Here is a 27,583-nt window from a genome sequence, read left to right on the forward strand (position 1 = left end):
CCAAGGTTTCCACAGTCATTTTCTAATTCACTCAGGCACGTTTGATTCTGGGCTGGACTTCCTCTATTCACTGGACAGCATGTTGCTCAGGGTTCACAAAGAACTGCATTCCCACATTGCTGCTAGCTTTGTAACACACATCCACACATCCGCATCAGGGAATTCTTTCCATTTGATGCCAGATTCTACCAATGACCCAGTGAATGCCGCACTGGAGACTGGTGGGAGGAGACAGATCTATTCTACCTTGTTCTATGGGAAGGTGCCAGAGGGGAGTGAGTGCAACCAGCCTCATGATCTCCCTGACAGAAGTGAAAAACTGATCTTTTGAACTATTCTGAAAGTGAAGCCAGTGGAGTAGAGTCGGTCTAGTATCTCTGTGCATTTGAACACGATTTGTCCATGGGAAAACCAAGCATTTCCTTTTCAGCGTACTGCTTTTTCCACCATTGACACTTCTCCAGTTCTGCAGAACATTCAGAGTTTTTTCTGGTCTTGGAGAGGAGTCTCTAACCTTATCTTGCTTGATGCTTGGTTAACTTTGATTGATTTATTTTTAGTTACCCAAAAGTCTACCTTGACATCCAGGCACACTACATAACACACATGGTAACATGGGTTAAATGTTACTTCTCCAAGCACTTACACTTCCTACATAACAAGCCATCAAAAAATTCCTTAACACTCTTAGAGGTGTCATGCCAACCACTTGTATAAATTCTGGAAGGCTACAAAAGCAGCAACAAAGACTTACACGATGCCTTTGTTTAAGACAGAGGTTCTGACAAGGATGTTTCCACCAAAGCAGATTAAATCTTGGAATTTTAGAAAATATGTTTAGGAAGGATCTTGAACATTCATCTGGTCCATCTCTAAACTATTGCTGGCAGAGATTTTGTTGAAACTGGATGATGGTAAAGCAAAATAAAATTATTAATACTTCAGCTGTCCCTTGAAAGAGTCTTAGTTCTAATCCTGACAAGGTGAGTGAATCAGATATTGCACAACATTTTTAGGACAGTCAAATCTGGGAACAGAGATGCAGCTCATTTGAGGGAGCAAGAAGCTAAGATGGAAGTGCCAGATTCATCTTCCTTTCCTTCAGAGTACCCTGTAGGAAAGGGCAATCTGTGATCTAGTATTACACTTCATCTATAATTATCATTTAGTGTCTGAACAGGTCCACATTGTTTGTGTACATTGTACCAAAGCTTTAAAAAGACTGAGTCAGGAAGAAAATGGCCAATGGTGTTTCCAATGCCATGATACTCCTTTTGGACCTCCTTTGGCACAGACCATGCAAACCTTTGACAACAGTTGGCACCTCTGTGACTACCTGGAATTAGCATATTGTTCTGTGCTCTCCTTTTTGTCTACATTCTCCTACTGTCTCATACTATGCTGTAACTGTCAGCTTGGCAGTGCTCTCAATTGTACAGACACTAGCATTAAGTTTTCTGAAATGCGTCGCACTACATGTAATCATGACATTATGTCTAAAGTTCAGTAAATGGAAAATAAAATTGTATATAATTCAACAAGGCCATAAAACAAACAAACACAAATCTCATGGTCTGGGTCTTATTCATCTAAAACCTTGATATCCAGCATAAAATAATGGCTTGCAACAGCTGTGTTCTATCAATTTTTTGACACAGAACTGCCTTAGAGTAGTTTTAAGTCACAATTGGGTGGTATTCCTACCCAGTTCAGTTATGAAAGGCAACTGGAATAGTTATATTTGCAAAGAAAAAGGTAAAATGTGGAATAACCCACCACAAATAGAAATTGCATGAACAAACTAAAAATCCAGCAGAAATATTAATCGCACCATAAATTTGTTACTTTCACTAATGAAAGATATTTAGATTCTAAAGCCTTTATTTAACTGTTCTGTAGGGCTATAGCTTATGAAACAATTAGTTTGAAAAGGGTATGTTATTAGCCTTGTGATTTGAGTTCTTTGCAGTTGTTGTATGACTGCCTTAGACATTATCCACTACAGCTTAGTGGCAGCAGGCTGCGGAGCACTATCTTATCATTGACAAGAACTGGATACCAAATACTCTCGTTTGTATCTGACATATTTTGGTGTTTAAGAATTGCTTTAAATTGGTTTCAAGTGAAACCCTGATGTGTCATTTTTCCCATGTCACTTTTATAGTTCTTCAGCTTCCACAGCGTTTTATGTAAACTCAGCCATTATGTTCTGAATTTAGCTGCCTGAATCCATATTAATTGCAGGCCTTTTTGTGAGGATCTGTATCTGGTTTTTCGTACATTTAGTACAAGATGGTCTTTTCAGCAACTGGTCATTTAATAATGACATTTTCTGCAACTCCCCAACAACTGAAAATTCTTTGTTTAAGGTGAAGGCTTTTCTAGAGAGGAGAGGTAGATGTCAATTTTAAATTACAACTTAGAATTTAAAGTCTAACTCCAGAGGGTGGCTGCCATATTCTCTAGTACACAAGGTTTCCATTGAGCTCTGTAGTTATGACGTTATAACAGAATAAAGCCTTATGACTCAAGCAAAGCAGTGGGACTTCAGCACTTCCTTGAAGTTAAGCAGACACATATTCACTACAGTGAATCAGGGACTGGCCATGTGGAAATAAGCTAAGGCATGTTGCTGTGTCTCATTTCCTTCATACAAGACTATAGTACTAACGCATACTATGTCACACTGACTTCTGCAAAGTAGTGTTCAAGCTTTGTAGCTTCAGGATACTCAGTGAAAGGCTCTTTGGAAATACATATACTCTTTAAATGTAGTCACACTATAAAAATAGAAACAAGAACTTTTAAAGTTCAGTGCACTTGTATCTAAAAGCAACTGCAGCAAAGCTGACGTTTTAGCCCCAAACAATCAAATACATATGCCATCTCATTTCACAGGACCAACTTCTAGCCTCTAATGCTTTTGTTTCTTATCCTTTCCTCTGTATCTTCTACCACAATATAGGCAAATATGTTATTACTGTGTAGTAGTAGTTATAGCTCTCCTGAGTAGGCCCTTTTCTGAATAACTCTTTTCTCTATTTCACTTTCACCTGTTAAATATCTCTGAGGTTTTAACAGAGCATGCTTAAGCAAATCCAGCATGAATGGACCTCTTTAGTCACCAAGCTATTGCTAACATATTTGTCACTTATGACATTTACAGAGAATTTGCAAAAAACATTTACCAGTAGTGAATATTCCCCTCACCCTTCTATTGCCATTCTTGTGAATTTATTGCCATTTCTGAAGAGTTGAACATGAGGAAAAAATGTACTACCTTGCTGTCCTAGCATTAGTATTGGATGCACATATTCAGGAGAGGATAGCTCTTCTGAGAATAGAAATATTCAAGGTAAAGAGAGTCAACATTCCTTTGTTTCAGCAGTATTAACAAAACAATTAGTATAGTATCTAGCTTGAAACACTTTCTAAATGTTGGGAAAAAATGTTATAGTTCCAAGCCATGAAAGTATTTATCTTCGATTAAAGGTAGCAATGCTGCTACACCAGACCTAGTTTTCTATCCAACCTACACAGCAATAAAAATCAAGAAATGAAACATTTTTCCATTGAGCTTCTTTAACCAGAGTGTAAGCTCTAAGCATACAAAGGACTCTGTTCACCAGATTTTCCTAGCTCTTGTTGTGCTTTAACCTAGGCTAAGAAGAAAGGAATGAAGTAAATACAGCATGGCTTTGCCAGAAGTTGTTTGCACAAGAGTAACCAGATGCTCTTCCTTGATGAGAAACTTATTTTGTAGATGGTAGAATTGGCCTAGATTTAATTTTTCTCAGTTTCAGGGAAGTGATATATTAGATGGTACAAGCAAAGCTGAACAAGGTGAGAATTAAATGGCAAAATGCAAGGTGGGTAACTGTGCTGGTTTTGTCTGGGATAGAGTTTATTTTCTTTATAGTAGCTAGTATAGGGCTATGTCTTGGATTTATGCTGGAATAGAGAGATGTATTTGCTACTGCTGAGCAGTGCTCACACGGAGACAAGGCCTTTTCTGCTCCTCACACCACCCCACCAGCAAGTGAGCTGGGGGTGAACAAGAGGTTGAGAGGGGACACAGCAGGGACAGCTGACCCCAACTGACCCAAGGGATATCCCATACCACAGGGTATCGTGTTCAGCATGCAAAGCTGGAGGAAGAAGAAGGAAGGGGAGGATGCTTGGAGTGTTGGAGTTTGTTTTCCCAAGTAGCCGTTACTTGTGATTGAGCCCTCCTTTCCTGGAGATGGCTGAATACCTGCTTGATCATGGAAAGTGGTGAGTGAATTCCTTCATTTGCTTTGTTTGTGTGCATAGCTTTTGCTTTACCTGTTAAACTGTGTTTATCTCAACCTAGGAGCTTTCTCACTTTTGCTCTGGCTTCTCTCTCCTATCCTCTTGTGGGATGTGGGTGAGGAGTGGGTGAGCGGCTGTGCAGGGCTGAGTTACCAGCTGGGTTAGACGGTGAGAGTAACAAGGGAAAAAAAATGTTGGCTTTGTTCTGCTTTGTTTTGTTTTGAAATGGGAATGGTGAGGCTGGCAGGGGTTAACAGCAAAGGAGATGAAATCTGGAAACAATCCAGCTGAGTATTTACACAAAATATTCAATGGACTTGATAACTGGCATGGAGTTGATGAGAGTGGTTGTAATAGAAAACACTGGTAAAATGGTGGAGAATGAGAGCATCACAAGGAAAGAAATGGGTGATCATATTTGAGACTATGAAAAATAGAGATGGACCAAAATTCAGCCATGCATAATGCAAGGTCATGTACATAGAAACACCAAAAAATTCTCCTGTAGGTTGGAGCTCATCAATGGAAATGACTGAATAGGGCACTGGTGGTCTAACTGATCACAGGGTGACTGAATTATCTACATGATACACCCATGAAAAGGGCATATGCACCAGGAAAGCTATTTCTAGTAGAGATCTGGAAGTATTTTTACTAGCACAAGGTCCTGGTGACAAGTCACATGCAATTCTGGATTATCTGCGTGCAATCAAGGCAGGTTCAAATGCGTGCAGATGAGGGGCACAGGGAATGAAAAGGCGGTAGAAATAAGAGAAAATTAGAAGAGGTTTCTTACAAACCAAAGACTGGGAGGGGCCATTTTTGCTGTTTATCAATGCACTGGAGTAATTATGGAGGGTGGAAAACACTTTATGCTAACAAAAATGTTGTAATAAACATAAATCTTATAAATAGGCAAGGAATCATTTAATCAGGAAAACAGATGTTTCTAACCAAAGAGTGAAGTTCTGGAAGATCCTTCTAACAAAAACATAACATAGAGAACAAATACAGCTAGTTATAAACGGCGTGTATTATGGACTTCTAAAAGATCAGCATACGATAATGATGTGTTATGCTGTCTGTGATAACTGGGGATTTACAGCATGTAGTCCAGCCTTCTGCCTGGGTCACTTTTTATCATCTGAAGCATGGCAGGGAGTCTACATCCAATGAATAGTTTTTAGATCTACTCAATGGGTCAACACCTTTTCTCATTAGACTGAAAGCATGATTTGTAACTCTGGAACAGGTATTCTATAAGCTTGTCAGGCACTGTCTGCGTGCTCTTCACATACTATTTCTATGTATTTCTTTGTTAGGTTGCACACTGTATAATTAACTTTTCCTATCATTTACAAACTGCCAATTAATGGTTTGAAATCTCTTCTTCCAAAACCTATGTGTTATTCTACATCCATCATTAACCCATACAAACATTAAATGATCATACTTTTTTCTGCTCGTTTTTCTCATTTGAAGAGGCAGCTGTGACGTTACACACAACAGGCTAAATAGCTTGGTTTCTACTGTGCCTGTGTATTTATACACAACTAATTTATTCCTGTTCTCTTTCAGTTGGTAAGCATTGCCATTCTTGAGCAAAATCATACCATATCAAGAAACATTCTACTTTCCCTTCCTATACTTTCTGATTTGCTTTCTTTTTTAATTTCATAATGAGTCCAATATTGTGGAAAATTGTGACTCTTGTAGCTACTAGTGAGACTATGAGATACAGCTGGGTTTTGGATTGAAACTTGTAAGATACATTTTCAAAGAGATGTTTTCCTGTATTATGTAGGTACTTGGGGAAAATGTCATCCTGACTAATAATCTGTAAGGAGTATGGGAAATAGGTTATTGTTTTAAAAGCAGTGGACTCTTCTGAACTAGGTTGTTGTGCTAAGCATAATGTCTTAAGAAGAAAAAAGAGATGATGTTAGGAACATTCATAATAAGGAAAAAAATCCTGAGCAAAACAAAACCAGACAAAGAATAAATAATGACCTAATAGAAATCCATAAATACTTTATGTGCTTTTTTATTAGGTATTAATAACGGCTCTGTTACAGAATGTTTTACTGAGGGAAAAAGAACTAAGTGTCATGAAGTCTTCTCTGCAGTAATTTACTGTTGAACTTTGCTCATTTTGTTCAAAAACTGACCACAGCTTTGTGTCTCGGAACACAAAATAAAAAAAAAATAAAAGGAATAATAATTCATGGAAACTGCTAACTTGAGAGCTCAATCAAAAGTCTGATGAAGGCTATTTTTTTATGTTGGGGTGTCTAGACAATATTGAGACCATGCTTTCATTCCTGGGTATTTCTTGTTGAGTTACCTCAAGGTTTACAAGACTAATTGCTCATGATCAAGATCTTACCTATCTTTGTCGCTCCTTTACATAACATGTTCATGTTAAATGACTGAAATTTTATATCAATACAAGGAAATAACAGCTATTGCACCACAATTCACAAACAGTAAATAGTGTGTCCCATTCTTCACACAAGCAATGAAGTCTTGTAAAACAAACCTTATCAAATACCTATTCAAGCTTTGTTGAGGAATAGACATATAGTTGTATCTTAAATTCAAGTAAAAGTGCATTCACCCTCTTTAAGCACTTTACATTCACTTAATATATATTCTCCCTATTAGCAAAACAATACAAATACCTCCACGTGTCCTGAATATATAGGGAAGAACATAAATGTCTTTTATTTGTTAGCAGTCTCAGAAAGCCAAAACAGTATGATAGTCTACTGGGCACAATCACCTCCTAATACAATACATTGGGAACATTTTGGAAAGGAACATACTCAAAATAAAGCATCCATCATCCAGATAGGCAAAAACATCTATCCCATAAGTAACATTAAGACATTGCTAGTGATAATACACAATTTTCTGCTTCCTAAGAGTGCTGTGTTCTCATTGCTTCAAAAGCCAAAATGATTGTAATTGAAATGCATTCACAAAATTTCAGTTAAATGTGGTCTATGTATGAAAATGGCATGGAAATTCATAAATTGTGAAGAAACATTATATTTTATGCAAACATTTCTATTGCCTTTTGAAAACTTTACGAGATACACTTTCTTATGACACATTACCTAGGCAGGGAGAAAAATCTCAGAGTAATAGAGCTAGCTAAAAAAAAGTTTCAGAAAGTAAAGGTGATTTAAGAAGTATACCGACTGAGGGAGACATCACCGTTTAAAATGGGCAGGTGGGCAAAGAGTCGGCTATAAATCAGAACAAAAAAGCAAGCTCCCATCCCTAACAGGATGCCCATTCACAAAGGCGTGTATGAAGTTACCTGCCATGTGCTTGAACCCCAAGTGACAGTGTGCTACACTTCAGCTGAGCTCAGCTGGGGGCAAATAGGCACGCTACCGGCGCGGACGGCTAAACAAAGGTGGGCTTTTCCCCTCCTCCTTCCCCGGCAGCTCAGCCCCAGCAGACAGCCCGCTCGGGGGGGATCGGTCCCAGCCCGCCCCCGGTGCAGCGCGGAGGGCGCGGTACCGCGGACAGCTCCGCACTCACCGTCCTCGTTCTCGTCGAAGACGGGCGCCCTGTGGGAGTGGCTGCCCCCCATGTTAGTCCGCGGCCGGCTCCGCATCCCCCGCCGCCAGCATCCCGCGGGGCCGGCAGGCACCCGGCAGCTGCCCGCCCGCTGCCGCTGCCTCCCCGGCCCCGGCCCAAGCCCCAGCCCCGGCCGGGGGAGCCTCCGCAGGGCTAGCAGTCACCCTGCGACATGAAAGCGATGTGTCTGCCCCTGGCTGGGATCGCTGCTGGCTGGCGCGCTCCGACTTGGCCCGTCTCTCATCGCGGAGGGGCAGGGGAGGGAGGGAGTTAGGGGAGGAGGGCGGATGGAAGAAGGGAGGGAGGGAGGAGGCGGAGGTCCTGCTGCTGGTGGCTTTTGGTAAGCGGTAAAAGCTGGATCTACCTGGATCCTGGAGGATCCTCCCTTCGCTTTCCCTCCTCCCAGACCCCCGGCAGGGGGAGCGGGCCCCCACGCCCTGCCCTGCCCTGCCCTGCCCTGCCCTGCCCGCATCTCCGGCGGCGCTGCCTGATGGGGTTACAGAGCTGCCCCGGCTGCCGGGGGAGCTGGCGGGCAGCGGCAGCTGAGGACTGCCACGACCCGAGGAGGGTGAGGGGCTGAGAGGGGTAAGCGCTGCCTGTGGTCGGTATGATGCAGCGCGGGGAGACCCGGGCAGCTGATGGAACTCCACTGAGTTTACAAAGGGAAAAACGAGGAAGAAGGCAGAAATCCCCTCCTGTTGGTCTTCCCTCGGGGTGCGGGAACAGACCCCCGGGGAGGGGCGGGGCGGGGAGCCCGGGCACACACCGCCACCTGCCGGCAGGACCGGGCGCGGGGCTGCCTGAGGGGGGGGACTTGGGGAGTGCCCGTCCGTCTGTGCAGTTAATGTATATCTGTATCATAGAATCAGCTAGGTTGGAAGAGACCTTTAAGATCATCAAGCCCAATATATGTGTGTTTATATATATATATATATAACATCTGTATCTTGAAATGACTTCACAGTAAAAGTGCATTAGGTAAAACTACCAGAAACGTTCATGTACAGCTTGAATCACCAGCTATGTAGCAAGGTATTTCTAGAATTCCTGTTGATATTTATACACAGAAATCACCGTGCCACTCCCTTCCAAAAAATACTACCATTAGCAACTTCTGAGGTGAAATAGAAACAATTACCTGGAAAGTTTTTCCCAAGGGAAACAGGTTGGAAATAAAAACATGTACATTATTATTGTATCTATGTCAAAGTCTGTGCAGTTTCTGTAGGGGAAACCCACAGACGAAAAATAAAAGGGAAGCTGCATTTTTGGCTTCTCACAACAAGAAGGGAAGAGGCAGAAGGAGCAGGAGCCTGAAGCCAGGGTACGTGTATTTTCATATATATAGGCAGAAAGACTTTAATGCATAGTAAGTTCAGTATAGTTATTTAGAAAAGCCTAACAACAAATTCTGCATGGAGCAGGAGATCTTTCAGTCTCTGCTTATGATCTTTACCTGCCTTAGTTACCTTCATCTCCTGTCTCTGAACCCAATATAATCCTGTTATAAACTTACAGGGAAAGGCTGACTAGAATTAAATGCAGTGGGTAAGTCCCTATGCTGTGTGCCTGAGAGCCCAGCGCTTGCAGCATCTACAAACCTGGAGAGCTGATAAATTCAGACACAGTGCTATTGTTTCATTAGTAGACATGGACAGATTGTATCACCCCAATATCTCTTTCTTCAGTTATTTTGCTTGCCACTGTTTACATGTGAAAGCATTTGCAAAATAAGGAAGCTTTCAAAGTGCTGACCCATGACTATTCATCTAAAATGTAGTCTGGAAAGCATCTCTAGCTCTTTGTCATTCTTTTGATCGTTACTCACCCATCCAAAGATTTAGTCATCCAATCAAAAACACAAACAATACCATGTTACTGAGCTTGTGTTCCTTCAGTCAGAAGAGAGCAGCAGCATACAGAAACCATTTCAGCTCTCTTGGGTTAACTGACTAACATGGGGCTCTGTGTTAATCCATTTCCTCTTGCATTAGGAAAGGACAGCTGCACTTACAGTTTAACACATTTCAGCTGATAAGAGACACCTTCTACCTGAGCTGTGGGCTTTATATTGTGTTTAATTTACTTGCTTCAATTCATGTGGAAGTATTCTAAAGTGACATTTGAAATAATGAAATAACTAATTTAGCAGTAAATTCCCAAGTTGGTCATTTATCACACAAGAAACACCTCCGTAGAATGCAGACATAGGATGAACAGGAGCAATTTGGGATTCCTTTGCATGCAGAAAATAAAAATTCATGAAAAATTACTCAAACTGGCTCCAAGAGTTACTCTATTTCTTTTTTTACATCTGACTCGCTCCATATAGACCAAAAGCCTAATGAGTCTTTTGAGACATATTTCATGATTTCAAATGACAAGGCCTACCATAAACCAAAATAGTTCTAACAACTTACAGAGCAAGGACTTGTCTCTATTCATAAATTAGTCAGTCCTGCTAGACCGATATGTGCTTTTGACCCCTAAATGGATTATCACAACTCTGCAATTCATTTGCCCTTGGTTTGTGAAAACTATTGGCTTATATTTAAACATCAGTCTAGATAGGTGAAGACAAAAAGCATGCTGTGCTAACGTGAGATGAGAAAAATGATCATATATTAATAAAGTATTGATGACCCATTCGGTTGTGATTTATTAATTGATAACATTCTATTCCTTTATAACTCTTCCACTTGAATTATCCTCAGACATTATCCTTCACAGTCATTTCCTATATAAATACATCAGAAAATAATAGTTTGACAAGAATTTTGGAGTTTGCTATTCTGAAGGCAATACAATGTATCCATTACGACAGTGCCTTTATTCTGAACAAAGATTTGTTTGTATCACACTCATCAGCTTCCCGAGAGCATCAGCACTTCTGTAGGTAAACCAAGTGTTGTTTTCGTAATGGTGTTCAATGGAACAGAGGGCATCAAGCCTAGATCTGTGCTCAAGGCCCAGCAAAGACCCAAAGACAATTTTCTAGTACTTTTCATATTAATAATATCAAGCCTCGAATATATATTATTCACACGGTCCCTGGCTCCCCTTTGTCCTCTTCATTCCTCAATACATGCCGAAATCTGAATAGGTGCATAACTTCAGTATCTTTCATTTCTTTAATGCCATCCAGAACAACTTAAATTCCCCTGCATCTACTTCAAATTTAGCCACAGCTCTTCAGGAACAATTGCTCACATGTTTTTCCAATTGCTTTTGTAAACCAGAAATAAGTCTGAAATTCTATATCATACATATCAATGAAGATCTCTGAAGCCTGAGCATTTTCAGAGCAATTAAACATTTAGTTTTCTGGGACAGAGATTTCTAAGCTATAAGCGGTCAAGGTTTGTAAGTCTTACAAGACCAGAACCAAATCCAACTTCTCATGCTTATCTGTTCTTCTAAAAGATGACCAGGTTTTGCTTGAGATAAACAAAGCTCTAACCTTAAAAACACATTTTATTTTTAGCAGATAAATGCTTCATAGCCTATGCAGAATACACAGTAGGGAAAGAGGACAGCCTAACAGAGCCTTTTTTTCACCCTGAAAATGGGAAGCTGCAATCAGCATGAACATCATTGTAGGATATTGTTTTACATTTCATTTAAGGACTATGTTGTCTGGCTTAGATTAATAGTGATTTTTTCAGATCTCCATGCAGAGTTAGCAATAAAGAAAATCAAACATGATTGCACTCCTTTGCATTATAAAACATCCCTTAGGGAATTCAGTAGTTTAAAGCCAGTGATTCTGTGATTACAGCTTTTGTATTAAAATTCTTCTGATGAGACTTACTGGGTGACCTTACAGTTCTTGATTTCAAGCATACCCTGTTGATATGCTAATATTTGTAAATTAGAGACTGTTTACACTGACATTTTCATGTTTGAATACTATCTTGAAGTTAACAAACAAGATATTAAAATGGTATCTCCTACCTTTATGATTATGACTAAAAGGAAAGATGATGGGTTATTAAAAACAATACCCTCTTTGGAAACTGATAGGGTTCCCACACAGAGGTGGTTACTTCTGCTTGCTTCGTTCCTGATAAGAGTCACGTTCACTGCCATTACTCCTGTTCCATTCTACTCTGTTCTCTTCTATTCTTCAACTTTGCACTGGACCTTTGTAAGATCACTATGGCTATTCACCATATGCCAGATGAAGCAGTAGTAAATCTACTCAAACTTTTTCTAAACCACATGTGTTTTCCCCCAACAAAACCCCTTCAGTAAGATGTGATAGAAAGCAGACAATGCTGAAATCAGGAAAAAAAACTTCATATTTCTATAGTTTGTAGTTTAAAAATGCTCTCTGTTCAGTTTTTAGTTGTATTTTGGGAAATGTATGCATTGGGAGCACTTGGTAAAGAAGCCAAGTCTTCTTTAGCAAGTGCTCCCCAAAAAAGTCAAGAACCTAAACATATACTGACAGTTTTCTAGTCACTCTTCAGGCATAAAAGCTTGTTGTTCCCAAGGACGATCAGAGGTTGTGAAAATTGACTGGGTACTATTTTATACCTGGATGAATTTGAAGAAAACTCTTTCTCCTAAAGTTCTATCAAGATGTTAAATCCCCACAGTTTTGAGGTTTACTGTGATCAGCAGGGAGTCTAATTCACATCATCTGGCATAGCCATGCAACAGACAGGGTGCAAGAGTTGGTCCAAGCATAGATCAAAGTTCCTCTGACTTTGGCAGGGTTATGACCTTGCTGGGAGGCAGGTATTTAGTTTGTCTTTCCAACCTGCTTTCCCAACTGCTCCTTCCCCAGCAATCCAGTTAATGGAGTATGGAATAGAGTCATAAACAAGTTGTGCAGAATCAGATCTTGTGGTTAGGTTGTGAGTGTGTCTTTTCCCAACATCCATTTTACAAAGAGGCAAACAGCTTTCAATGAGGTTTGTAAAAGGCTGCTGGCCAGCTGCTTCACTTGCATTACATTTGTGTGAACACAGCACAACTATGGTCATTTACTCAGACACCTGCTGTATCCTCAGCCTTGTTTCAGGAGAGAATGAAAGTGTTTGATCCTAGCAAAGCTTAGGAAATCATAGAAAGTCTTTACCAGATCGTTTTTAAAAGGTGTTGGATGTAAAGGGCAAAAAGACAAAGGAGGCCTGTGTAATATCTTATAGAGAAACTAGAACTCTTTATTTGTACAGAACGCTAAGCTAATAAACAAGGGGGAATTGGTTCTGCACTACATGGAATACATCGAAGTCCAAATTACAGCAGCTTTGGGTCTGGGCTTCTAGCTAGGCATTAGTCTTACTTATCATATATACTTTGCCAGTACAATACTATCATATCAGCCAAGTAATCAAAACAGATTAAATTGCCTATATGCACAGCAAACACCATTCCAGATCGCACTGGCTTTAGAAAGGGGTCCTCAACCCAGTCTAGTCCCTCAGAAAATGGGATTGACTATAGAAAGGAAATCAGCTTCCTGTGTGTATTCAGGGAGTGAAAAGCAACTGAATTTACTGGAATGTGAGGTTGGGAATGATTACAACTGCAGAATTGTTGAGCCCAGTTTGGACATATTGCAACTGAGTCATGGTTTTTGCAATTGGATTCAGTCACAACCTGGTCAGGTCATTGTCCCTATCTTGTGATTTGACACTGTTATACTACATCTCAGATTGATAAACCCTAAGCAATTTCCACTGCAGTATGTAGCAGAAATCACTTCAAAATAGAGAGCATTTTGTTGCTTTATAGATTTTATGTGCTGCTGTGGAATTCAACTTGGTATGCATTACGTATTTCCCTCAGCACAGAAATAACATAAGGAACTTGTGAAAGTTTTTTCTAAATCCCTTCCTTGGTATGGCTGAAGTTTTGAAGTCCACAGTATGAGAAAGCAAAACCCTATGGTTACAGCTGGAGTTTGAGAAACCTGGTGCCAGCCCTCTGCAAGATTAGGTGTGTCTGTCCTGGTAAAGTCAATGGCAATACTTTAGTGTGAAACAGTTGCAAAGAGAGCAGAGTAAAGCCATTAGCAGTGTGAGACAGAACAAAAAGGAAACAAAGAAAAGGGCAAGAGATTGCTTGTTACTGCATGCAGGTATATTGGCAGCATTGGCAGGAAGCATGAACAAAGTATCTTCTGCCTGTACAGTTTTTCATCACAGCCTTTGGCTTTATACTTGGGATGTTGGAAAGGAATCTTTCTAAACTGGTGAAGGGCATCAAAACATGTATATGACAAATATACTTTAGAGACCACAGGACCTTGTTGTGATCAGCTTACTGCAGTATCATGTGCTGAGCATTGCAATGTTCAGCTCAAGCATGAAGCTGAGTCCAGGGATTCTCACATTCTGCTGTGGCTGCTCCCAGTCTATGACCACTGCACACTTCTTTCCATCAGGTGTTTTCATGCACAAAATATGTTTTTCACAGCAGAGTTCTTGAGACTTAAGGAAGGGGCAAATGAAACCATCTGAAGTTGCTTCCCTTTCTTTAGAGAGACAAACTGGTTCCAGCACCAGGGCTGAAGGAGTAAGTGTTGCTGGAGAACAGGGCCAAGCAAGAGCAGGCAAGGGATGTACAGCCCCAAAATGTCTCCGGAACAGCTGCATTGGCTTTTCCCCAGTACAACACTACAGAGCCCACCAGTAACGTACCTTCTGACCCTCCCCGCAGTAAGCATTTTAGAGGAGGTCAGAATAGATGTGTGCTTGCTCGAGCGAGCAGCCTGCTTCTACCAGCCCCGTGTGGTTTATGTTTCCCTCAATCTTAGCTGTTTAATAAGCTTTACTGCTTAATGATTTATTTTTTTTCTTCCTCTCTATCTGGAGCACTGGGGATTCTCTGTTAATAGCTTGTCCTATTGTGTTTTGTCACATCCTTGCTTGTGACTAGCAATTTATCAGTAGTATTGATTGAAGTAAAATTATAGACTTCCCAATCTTTCCTAGCCTGCAGAGTGTCTTTCAAGAACTCATAAAGTATCTCTTAAAGTAGCTCAAGTGATGATGAGCCCTACTTTGCAGAATAGTTAAGAGGCTGCTCTTTTAGAGCTACTACATTTGGGCTATTAAGGTAAAACACTAAACAGAGGTGCCAAGGGTGACTTAAAGCTCTTGTTTCTTTTCTTCTCTAGAGTACAGATACATTTTCTCTTTCTGTGTTGTTTTCTTTTTATTTGCACAGAGATAAGAAAATGTAAGCTCATGGTTTGAGAGCTGAAATCAGCTGTTGAGCATCACAAGCCATGATGCTTTTGTACACAGCCATGTTGGTTTTGTACACAGGTAGCTGAACAGTGAAAGAAAGAAACCCCAATTGTTCACAAAAGTGGTGCCTGAGGGAACTGTTATCAAAGTTAATTGGATCTGTAAAATAAGGAAAACATGATTTGCTGAATATCCCATTCAAGCTGTTTGCTAAAATCCGTCAGAGTAAAGCCTTAATAAATGTGTTCATGAATTGTTCACATTTGCAAGAAAGAGGGCAAAATTCACATCCAAATTTACAGAACCAATCAACAGAACTTGAAGGTTGCCATGTGCCTGCTGAACAAATTGGATGAGAATCCAGATTTTTGTAAGTGCCCTTGAAATTAGTAACCTTACCATTTTTCCACTACCTGAATTCCTTAGAGGGTAGGAAATGAACACTCTATGATAATCTTCAGGAAAAAAAAGTACAAGAACAAGACTGCAGCCCAAGGAAACATGTCTAATAGCTGTATATTTTCCTCTGTACTGTTTTGCTGTTCCTCAGATTTAATCTCATCTCTCTTTGTCCTTATCTCATAACAAGATTTGCTGCATGTACATTTCATATAAACATAGTAGAGCATAATCAGTGCAATAGGAAGGTAGAAAAGACGAAGTGGGAGGGATAGGTTTAAATGTGCTTTCTGAGTGAGGCATAACAGTGCTTGAGAACCACATGGCTTTGGAAAGCTAAAGATATGTAATTGCACCTTGTGAAAAATAGCAGGAGTTATGTGTCTGGCACGCTGTAATTTACCTTTGGCCATGCATACACATGGGAAAACAATTTGCTGCTCATTGGTATAGCATTTACTGGAATCATATGCAGTTAATACAAAAGCCAAGTTATCTGTCAGAACCTTGTTATACGGCCAAAGTTATCGCCAATCTCTATAAATTATATTTCCAGGAACGAATTAAGCTCCTTTACCCCCAGATCATGCATTAGTTCAAGGTAAAAAAGACACCGACAATCCTTTCCATGAAAGTATATTTGACTCTTCAGGTTTAGGATTTCCCTTGAGTGAAACTATTGCAAAGATGTCCTGAAAAAACATGTCCCCAAGGACTGTGACCACATGTTGGTTTTCTTTTTCTTTTCAGCACTGACTACATAGGATCATAGAATCAGAACAGTTTGAGTTGGAAAGGACCTTAAAGCTCATCTAGTTCCAAACCCCCTGCCATGGGCACAGACACCTTCCACTAGACCAGGTTGCTCAAGACCCTGTCCAACCTGGCCTTGAACACTGCCAGGGATGGGGCAGCCACAGCTTCTCTGGGCAGCCTGCACCAGTTACTCACCACTCTCACAGGAAAGAACTTCTTCCTTATGTCTAACCTGATCTTCCCCTGTTTCAGTTTGAATCTGTCATCCCTTCTCCTCTCACTACAGTCCCTGAATAGAAGTTCCTCTCCAGCATCTTTGTAGGCTCCCTTCAGGTACTGGAAGGCTGCTATGAGGTCTCCACACAGCTTTCTCTTTCCCAGGCTGAACAGCCCCAGATTTCTCAGCCTATCTTCATATGGGAGGTGCTTCAGTCCCCTACATCTACATTACTGATTTGGTCTGACACAGAAGAGCACTTTTAAAGCAATTGACACTGTTGACTCAATCTATTTTGCTTTGCTTTGCTTTGCTTTGCATTGTGGAGCAGTTTCAGAACTTAATGTGGATTCCTTTGGCATGAATCGGAACCAGAAGGTGCCCTGTAGGAGTGCACCTAGCGCTGCCCAGCTGGTACTGGGCCGTCAGCCCATAGCATCAGACTTAGAGTTAGTCTAAGTGAAACCCTCAAAATGTATAGAGTGCGGACATTACAGCCTCAGCACCAGCTCATTCTTATTCCTCACCTGCTCTCACACCACTGAAACAATTGCTAATACAGGTAGAGAAGACCTCTCCAGGCTTCTGACTGCCTGGCTTTTGAAGAGGTTATGACCCCTTTTTCATGCTTTTCTTATCCCTTGCTGAAATTTCTGCCATTATTTATCATGGACACGAAGCAGCATATCATTACATTGATTGCAGTATTTACCCGTTCTTTCTTTCTTGCCTTTTTAAAAAAAAAGAAAATAATCCAAAAATGCAGCTTATGGAGAAAAATGGTAAAGAAAACCCTGTGTTATGCACAGACACCTCAGCATTTGGTTCTCTTTTACACTCCAGTTTATCTCAATTTACATTCAAACAGAAAAATGTGTAAAAGTACCAGGAGAGGCATCCTATTAAAAGTCCTCAAAACAATGCATAGGTGCAGGCAATGAGCAGAATATAGCTGTATCCACCAGCTGCCCTTAGCAACCACTCAGCAGTGAGAAATGAGCCTGACTCCTGGAATAAAACCTGCAGGATAACACATTTGCAACAGCAGTGTTTTTCCTGTTAGAGTACAATTGGACACCCAGTTTGGAATAGTCATGCTTGGTTAGGAAGGGGAAGAAACTCTTTCCATACAAAGTAGTCAGTGCAGAAGGGCAAAATCAGTTATGTTCATCACATCTGTGGTTTTCTAGAATTCCTAGTATGTGCAGCTATGTAGACGCCATTGATTTGACGCTTTCTTAAGTCCTTATTACATGAAGAAGCTCCTCATCATTCTGCCACATTTCCTTTATTCAGATTTTATAGAACTATTTTCCCCTGAGAAATCTGTGTGATGACATATTTTAACTCAGGAAGGAAACTATTTTCAAGGATTAAATTCACACTTATACTATGCTTTTGTTTAAAAAAAAAAAATCCTAATTTTAACAATTTAATGCTCTGAAAATTTATTGTAAAGTTAAAAATTCGACTTTCAATTAAGTATAAACCTATTAAAGTGACATTTTGTATGTTTGATCTTATTCTGATTCTTCAGGAGACAATCAGCCAGAACAGAGACATCCAACACAGAATGGGGTCATGTTAAATTTCTCCAGCTCTGATATAGAAATGAAACTGATGACAACTTGGTCTGGATTTTAACATTTTTTAGATCTGCTGTAACCTTCAGAATTGTGCTTCCCACCCTTTAAGGTTATTTATTTCATATCTTTCCTGGCCTTCATCTTTCTATACTCTTCCAGAAACAAGAATAAAGAAGGGGAAGTAATTCACCCCCATATTTAAAGGTATTTTCTACAGCTGGTGACACAATGTGATGTGTGATATTCATATGGATTTTTTTATTGTATCTCCCTTTAAGGATAATATTTTAAAATACCTTTAGACTGCATTTGTGAAAATTATGACATTCATAGATAAATCACACTGAAACACCAGAAATGTCACTAGCTTCCAACAGGTTCCTTTTTTAGGGTGCATATAAAGGTGGTCACCTCTTTTGCTTCCCAACAAACATTTATGAGTAGTCAATGCTCAATAGTCTCTGCTAGCTGCAGCATCTATTCTTCTGTTTATGTATCTATTTTCTACAACAAAATACCCATTGTGCCTTCAACCTGGAAAATGAGGATAAAGTAGAGATGCGAATGGTGAACTGGAAATTAAAGGAAAGAAGCTGAAGAAAAGATGGTTCCTGCTTCCATTGCTCTGAAGCAAAAATCTCATTAACATCACTGAGGGCAGCTTTCCATAACTGTTTCATTTGGTACCAACGTTTCCAAAAGTTGGAGTTTCTTCATGCTATGAGAAATATTCACCTGCAGGTCAAAAGAGGGTCATGTTTCCTACCCAAAGGGCTTGGACCCTCAGCCCAGACAGGAGAAGCACTGCAGCAAGATCATGGGAAGAACAGAGGTTCCCGCAGGTAGGCAAAGCACAAATATTTGGGTTATTTTTCTGCAGGAAGCAAATGTTCCAACTTGTTTATCTGTTTTGTTTCAACTCAGTTTGCAGCCTCTGTCTTGCTGGGCTGGGAGATGGTGATTTGGGATTTGGAGCACATTTGTGTTCCTGAAGGAAGTCAGAGTGTGCTTGCTTGGAGGGAAATGTGTTACTGGTGTTGCTTGCTGTGACGCTGCTGCTGTTGATTGAAAGGAGCCTGCTGAGGCTTACTGCTGAAATTACGGGAGTCTTCAATAAAGCCACCGACAGCCCTCAGAGGGGGATAAAAAACACAGAAGGGAAAATGTTAAGGTAAAATTATGTTGATGGTGAAGTTAGTTGCTTATATAAACTGTTACTGTTACAAGCCCAACAATGACCTTTTCTTACATAGGCTGATGGAGGTTGTTCCAGGCAAAAGTATTTTCAAGTGTGCTCACAAATGAGGATTTTGCAGGGTCCTGCCAGTTTCCATCTTAGTCACCTCCTGAGAATGAGACAGGAGCAAGAGTACCGGGGCCAAAGTACCCCAGTTTGTGTTGATCGACTGTGACCCTTAAGCATGGCAGCAATTTGGGAACAAAGACATGCTCTTACTGACTATCCACACAACATTTTCTGTTCCTCTTCTTTTCCCATTGCTTCTGATCTCTTCACATCACTAACTACACAGTGCCTACTTCACTCCAATCCTTAGATACTTGTCTTACATAAACACTAACAAGAACCATACTAGTGGTTATGCTAAAAAATCTCACCACTCAAAATCAGCATGAAAGCATTCAGAATCTCCGTTTTGTGGATAAACACACTTCTTAACCAATTTCAAAGCAATTTGGCTTCAGTCAATCACTGAAAATTAATAGATCAGAAAACACCTGGTTTTCTTAAGAAGAATACTATAGGGACTGTTTGGAAGGAAATATGTCAGAGGAGTCAGAACATACCTCTTTCACTATACTGACCAAGTGAAAACTGAGTCTCCAGCAATATCCATCCTAGCATGTGGACTCCATTCACCAAGATACCTCTGTGTAGTTACTGAAGCATTGGAAGTAACTCAATTATTAAAGGTACTTTAAAAGCTGCTTTTGAAATTTAATATTAGATAGGAAAGAAAAATGGCTGAAATCATAAAACTCAGAGTAAAATATGATGAAACAACCTCTTTTTATGTTGCTTCTAAACCTAAAGAGCTGTGGTCTGTTCAATTACTGAATAGATAAATTCCAAAACAGTTGCATTGTGCGTGCTTGAAACACACATCTGAATGTGTGTTTTCTTCCTGTATTTTGTGCAATAATTTACTCTATTGTCAAAAAGGCAATATATTTTCTTGAGGCACCATTGAACATACAGCCCATGCTTACTTGCTTTATTCATGTGAGTGCAGATGTTGATGGTCATTTACCAGCATGGCTGCTCGCCCACGGTTCATTCTGTCCCTGTGTCCTCAGGCTTTCCAGCTTAACTCTTGGCAAGACATCAGCTCACAATATTCCATTTTCAGTCCTCAGAGTCATCAAGATGGAAGCCACTACAGAGAAGATAACTTCTCTCAAGCATGTGGTACACACAATCCAGTGACTGGTGCTGGACTTGTCTAATGCCAAACAAGCCTTCAGTGGAGAAATATAGACATTAACGTGACAGCTAGCCCACAGCAGGCACCTGAGGCCTTCTAAAGCCTAATATATGAGCTGGAGCAGGACAGCCAAGCTCTGCATTTAACGCTGTGAAAGCTCTCTCTTCTCTGGACCTGGCACCAGGGTGGTAATAAGAATCAAGAATTGCTTCTCAGATTTAGACCCAAACAGGAGAAACTATTCAGAAAGACTGACACAGGCAGTGTTCTATTCATCCTAACTGTTGCCAGACAAAATAAACTCCAAAAGCAGCATTTGTTCTTCTAAGGAGAACTGTTGGACGAAAAGCTGGCTAACCTGAGCATCCCCTATATCCCAAACACATCAGCAACAGCACCCAAACCAGATACAGAATTTGTAGATGTATGTATGTGTTCTGCTTGCATGAATGGTTAACACTATGGTAGAGTGTGCAGGAACATAGTGTCTTGGAAAGGAAAAATTTGATTACCTTCTAAATCTGCTATCTCAAGTGGGAATGATTCATTGACACCAGTAGGCACAACAGCAAGGAATCCACCACTAAACACAGACATTTTTCATTTATTGATTTCATTAAACAAATACTAAGCAAGGCATGCAATTGCCAGTCAAGGAAAATACATTGTTATTAATGGGTGTAAGGAAGCAGTCTGGGAGAAGAACAGCAGTAGGCTGAGCAGAGAAGTGTGCAGAAGCTATAGCTAAGTTCTGCAACCCAGAGATAATCTTTGCATCACAGTTTCCAGCCCAGTGGGAGTCTTATCTATGACTTTGCCCCTAAGCTGTTATCCATATAGCAGTGTTGACAACATATGTCATCTGGAAATTAGTTTCCAGCTCTCAGCAGCATAGTAGATAATGACATGTAGTGTCTTCTTATATCGTGTTTCAAACATCCTCCAGTAAGATACATTAACAGTAGACTTTGTTCCCCTGCTGGAGGCTGTGAGCCAAAAGATGAAAGAAATAAAGAAAATAAAGCATGCATAAACAAAAAAAGGAAAGAGTCATTACATTCCCTAGGCATCTATGCTTCAGAAGGACCAATGGCCACATGGTTTATTAAAGATGATCCCGAATTATGCAGTGAAAACTCCAGCAGAGAGTCAACCAAAGCACAGCTTGCTTGACTAGGCAGTTGCACAGAAGCATTTGTTCGCACGTTTTTCTGGGTGTTTTTTCTTACCAAGTATGCTGTAGGCACATATGTGCACAAAGTTTTAAGTAGAAGAGTCCTATTACTGAATTCAACAGTATGCACAAATTCACACGCTGTTAAGAGTCTTGCTGGATATGGACCTTGGGTCTCCCACTCAAGAGCACCATCTTCTCCTTTTAACCAGTGTTTTCTTTAAAACAGAAATCAGCATCAGATGCTGATCTCTGACACAGCTGAAACTCCTTCATGGACTGCACTGGTAATTCAAGCAATACACCAGTTCTATATGAAAAGGCATTCTCGGCATCAGAAGTCTAATCCGAAATTAGCTTGTATTTCTTCCAAGAAATGTCACACTTGTTGTTTCATGTTAGTTTAAGCAGAAGAACAATCTGAAGGGGAAAGAAATGTCCTCATTTACACAAGTCTTATCCAAGTTTTTATGTATCTGCTTTCTAATTACTAGAACAATTTGCTAAGAAATGATGGTATGTTTAACTTATGAAAACTTTGTCCCTACACAGCAGTGCCTTTGAGTAAAACAAGCTGCAAAATCCATTGTAAAGCCTGTAGTGTTTTTGTCTCTGAGGCAGCCATTTTTCTGTATCACTCCAACATCAAACACTGGTACCTTTCAGCTTCTTTATCCACTCCAGGAAGGACCATCCACCTTCTGGCTCTTCCTCTGCTCTGCTTCACCTTGGTGCAGTTGGCAATGAAGGAGCACCAAGACTGTCCATGTGCTTACTGGCATGAGGGGCTGTGATCCTCAGGGATTTGTTTGGACAGCAGTGCTGAGATGCTTATCATTGGGTTTGGCTCCAGAAGCATCTCTCATGGTTTGGGCTCACATTTGCTCATTGAAGTTGTCTGTATCCAGACACAATTCCCTGTTGTGTTTTCCTCCTCTGATCACAACCCACAAAAGAAATAAAACATAGAAAGCTTGATAAAAAAAGTTCAATAAATAAAAATATAATTAAATAAATAAATGTGTTAAATAAACAAAGCTAAAAAAAGAGAAAGCACTAGAATGCCAATGTACGAGCAGCTATGGTGTAATAGCAGCTCCATTTCAGGGCAGAGGCCAAGTCCTAAGCAAGGGTTAGACTCTGATAGTTTTAATCATGTTACTGTATCAGTTGTCCCGTTCCTGACATGAGCTGACACAGGGGGTGACAGAATCTGGTTCCATCTCAGAAGAAAATAGAGCTTGACTTTCCTCATAGCTCTGCTTTCGGTGAGCAAAAAGAATGCATAAAAGAGTAAACATACATCTATGTCTTACCTCCTGTCTTACATGACCTTCCTCCAGTCACATGTTCACGTTGCAGCAAATTCTGTCTCATGACAGCAATGGCCACTGCCTGTCTGTCTCACACATGAGAAAAGCAAGTGCTGGATATGCAATTTGTTTTCCATGTTTTGTTTGGCTCTGACATGGACAGGGAATATAGGGCTGCCCTTGGACAGCACTTTGTGCTTTTGGAAAGCGTCTATATTGGTCCACATGCCCAGCTGGTAAAAACAAGAGAAAAATGTGAAAAACACAATTCAACACGCACTGGAGCTCGGGCTCCAGACCCAGAACTTGTTTGTTTTCTGTTCAAGGTTTGAATTCTTCTAATACAGTGCCTGTGTGTGCGTATGTGAGTGCGTGGTTTGGCTTCAATTTTTCCTTCAGGAATGTGTCTACACAGCTAAACAAAATACCTCCCTGGGGGCAGCTTGTGCTTTACAGTTGCTGCAGCACAGAGAAGAAATAAGATTTTACAAAGACAGAAATGGAGCACATCCTGCCAGGGTATAAGAAAAGCTTCATGCTTGACATTATTAACGACCAAATTAAAATCAAAAAATAATATTTTACTCCAATGCATTTAGAACTAGAACCTTGAAAACTTGCCTATCTCTTTAGGAAAAGAATAGGAGATAAACGCATGGAAATAATACATAGTTTCCAGCTATAAAAGGACTATGACCAGGCACCTTTTCCAAACTGCTCTTTAAACATGTTTCACATGCTTTGTAAGTCATTTTTTCCCCTGAGGCTTGGTCTGCTAACAAAGAGGTGTATTAAATACAGATGAACAAAAAGATCAGCTCAGAGCTATTCCTTGTGTTTGCAAATGTTGATTCCTCTACAGGGCTACTAAGGCCTGACACTGGCTCTCTCTCACTAGGGACTCGGCATCCTCAGAGAGCAGCAAATACCTTTAGCCTTTCCCTAGCAAGTTCAACACTTGATAGCAAGGCTTAGAAAATTCATCTCACTAAAGAATTTTTTTTGTTACTACTCCCATCAAACTATAAAGCTAAACAGAGACGGTTTATTGGCATCAAGAACTGATACACTGTGCTTGGAAATGTAACCCTTCTTTGAAAAGTATGTGTAAAGCAGAATCAAAGAGTCTGCTTTGATCACTTTGGTACTTTCCTGAATGTTATTTGGTTTCTTTGACTCTATTAGTTCCATTTCCCTTTGGTGTCAGAGAGAAAATGGTGTGGACAATGCTATCATTCTCCACCCGGCACATTGTTTTATTACAGAAGCTCGTGTACCTAAATTATGCAATAGGAATAATGGAAACTGTGTCTTTTTGATGTGAACAAAGTTGATGCCAACCTTTTTTTTTGGTGTACAATTAGTGAATAAAATGAGTTGATGCTCTGAGTGCAGTTCATAGTGGGGCAGCTGCTGTGCTGTCTGTACATGTGCTTTCCCCAGGAGCAAACCCAGCCTTTCTGAGAGCACCATGTAGCTGCATAGTACTACTTGCATAGCAGCTTTAATGCTGTATTCAGATTAGGGTTCAGTGGGGCAGCTGTATTTCTCTGGCCAGTGCATTACCACATCCTTCTCTGGGCATGACTCCAAGGCCTCCAGCCTGTATTTCAGGCAGCTGTGGGCTCTCTCCTAGAAAGCCATGGACCATTGCCTTATGCCTCTGCGGCTTCAGTTCTCATATCGGTCAAAGCGACGGCTACTGGTCAGCAGTCAAGGCAGCCTCATTCCAAGTGGCACCACAGAAGCAGAGTTTCCACCTTGCTTGGCCTCAGTGCTTGTGTGCCTGGATTTTTGCTTCTTTGAGAGACAGGGATGTATATGCATAGAGAGATTGTCTACATGGACCTTACCACCCCTACTACAGAACTTCCCAGTAACTCCTATAGGAAAATGGGCTGTGAATGAGGGAGGCTGTGATGGGGCTGCAGTGCCCTGAGCCACAAAGCTGACAGCCAGCTTTGCCAAAAGAGCAGGACAAGGACATAACTGTTGGAAAAGTAACTGAGGCAACAAGAAATGGGAGGCAGAAGGGAAAAATGCCCACATTGTGCCATCCCCCCTTTCACTGAATATTCTCACTGTTCTTTCTGCAGCCCATGCAGTCTGAATCCATCCTCCTCAACCATGGGTGACCAAAAGTGTACGTAATATTCCAGATGAGCAGATCCCTGTTTTTACACTGGTGTCAATATGTCTTTGTCTCTGCTGGTTGTAACTCCTTTGATACATCCTAAGATTACATTCATCTTTTTCATGTCAATTCTGACTAGTGGCTAATATTTATCCCATGATTAATGACAAAATATGTAGTAAGAAACTTAACACTTTTTTTTGTGCCCTCTATTATTGCCATGTAATGAGCTTTCACAATACAGTAGAAATTCTATACAAAAATTCAGAGCCAAGCACATAACACTATTGGATTTAATTATTTCAATTAATCCAGTCTCCAGTGATCTATATTTATTTCTTTAGGTTATTCTGATCTTCTGTGTTGATACTGGCTCCTAAACTTTTGTTTTAAATTATGTCAGTGAAAGGGTACATGGTAATACTTGTCACAAAGAGAGATTGTGATTAGTATAGTAAAGATAATGCCTCAGCCATGTGTCTTTGTGTTACCAGGAAGTCATTATTTCACACAGACTGCGTGGGTATAAGGTAGACGATGAATATATTAACTCTGGATAATTTAAGGTAAACAGACAGGGTTTTCCTTTAGTATTTACCCAAGATTACTGGGGAACTGCTCAGCCTCTTTCCATCTTGTGCACTCACACATGATTTTACCCTTTTGGGGCTATTTATTTGAGGAACAATGTTTTAACAAAGAACATTTAAATTGCCTCTGCAAACTTTAGCATGACTTTACTCTTGTATATTCTATGTATATGTATATCAGAAGGACACTTTACATTTCAAAAGCAACAGGCTTCTCACAGTTTTTTGAAGAAAGCTTCTTGTTTCAAGAGAGCTGCTCATTTGCAAGGGCAGCCTCAGCTCTCAGCAAGAGAGAGCACTGCAGTGACTCACTAGCTCACACTGCTGATAAGATTGCTTTTTGCCCCAAATGCCGTTTGCTTGGTTTTCAGCTTGGGAAACTTCTTTAAATTCTCCAGTGACTTTGCCAGCTAGACAACGACAGCATCAGAGTGTGAATCACACCATTTCAATAGGCTGATTGTGAAATAAATATGAACAGACACAGCAGGGGGTGGCTTTTCTTTAGCAGTCACAGTTTCCTTTTCACTATATGCCCTTAAAATGCCCAGGCAGCCTGTTAGTGGAGGGGAAGATTGATAGAATAGCATTTACATTTTAAATCAAGCCAAGTTCTCACTTCCCCAGCCACAACCCTTCTAAAACATCAAACAAACAAACAAACCAAAACAAAACAAGAAAAGCTGCAGCCAAATAGAAAGGAGGAAAACAAATGTTAATTTGATTAGTCTTCTAATGGAAATCAGCTTAATGGTCCAAAATCAAAACTATAGACGTTAAAGACCTTGTCTTGCTGTACACATGAAAGGCACAACACTGAAACTGGGGTGATTTTTCACTCAAAATATTTCTCTTTACGCCATCCCTCAGTGCTTTCCTCAGTACATTACCCAGCTGTAATGTTGTCTCAGTTTCGTATCATTGTGTCTCTTTCCTGTTGGGAATAACTATAAAAGAAACTTTATAAAACAGTGAGAGTAAGTAGGCACACTGTTGCTGAGAGAGTCCCCCAAAGCCACCCTTAGGTCTGACTTGCCTTTCACCTAGCCAGTGACCTTGAACACCTATTCCTCCCCTGGCTACAGCTGCCTGGGGCACCCATGCCAAGGTGGGCTACGTTAAGGCACTGCGGGCACTCAGTCACCCAACTGAAACAAACACAATCTAAACCCACACTTTAGGGACAGCTAGTCATCTGGGAATTCATTACATGTGGTTCGGGAGCAGAAGGAGAGTCTTCCTCCACTGTTTTATCAAAAGGATTTAAAACAGAAAAGTTGTCATGAACAATTAAATTCAGTTTTAAACGACAATTACATCTGAAACACAGTCTGGTGCTGACACCAGCTTCTGACATGCTCAGGTATTTATTTTTTCTCCATTTCAAGGCAAGCTGACAGAACAAAAGGATAATTATTCTCTTTATTGATTTTCTTTAGCAGGACAAAAATAGAGTTCTCATCACCTCTGGATTTTACCTGGTAGAGCAGATCGTCAACTGTTCCACCCTATTTTGTACACTTTTGTTTTGTAGAAGAGAATTTACACCTGTACATGGCACTTGTCACATCATTTGTTTTTAGGACACTGGCAAAGATGGCTTTGAATCTGCGTTGTGTCTCTGACAGACAGGACTCCAAAAGGTAGTGCTCTTTGTGAAAAACAAGTCATAATGCGCCTGATTTACTCTTGCTTTGGCTTCAAGGCTTTTGTGCTACAAAGACAAATGAACTGAACACTAGTTCTAATCTAGAGTGAGAATATGGATCTGCAGGAGTCTGTGACTTGTGCCATTGATTTCAGTGATATGCTATGCTTAAATATAAAACATGAAAAGCAGTGTATAGAAAAGAAAGTAGAAATATGGAGACGTGATGTGTT

At 40.4% G+C, this 27,583-nt stretch overlaps 1 protein-coding gene across 1 annotated transcript in view; it reads right to left on the reverse strand.

The window, feature by feature from the left end:
- The window catches only part of STK32B (serine/threonine kinase 32B), a 164,938-nt gene extending 156,723 nt beyond the window's left edge, over window positions 1-8,215 (reverse strand). Inside the window, exon 1 of the mRNA XM_057426764.1 lies at window positions 7,846-8,215. Within this exon, the coding sequence (XP_057282747.1) occupies window positions 7,846-7,921 (76 nt within the window). The 5' untranslated portion in view covers window positions 7,922-8,215. The remainder of the gene's footprint in view (window positions 1-7,845) is intronic.
- Between the last annotated feature and the right edge of the window lie 19,368 nt (window positions 8,216-27,583).

The sequence above is a fragment of the Pezoporus wallicus genome, unplaced genomic scaffold (genome assembly GCF_028554395.1).
Source record: "Pezoporus wallicus isolate ANWC-B61680 ecotype Strahan unplaced genomic scaffold, APGP_CSIRO_Pwel_v1 scaffold_13239, whole genome shotgun sequence".
In the NCBI taxonomy this organism is placed as follows: domain Eukaryota; kingdom Metazoa; phylum Chordata; class Aves; order Psittaciformes; family Psittacidae; genus Pezoporus; species Pezoporus wallicus.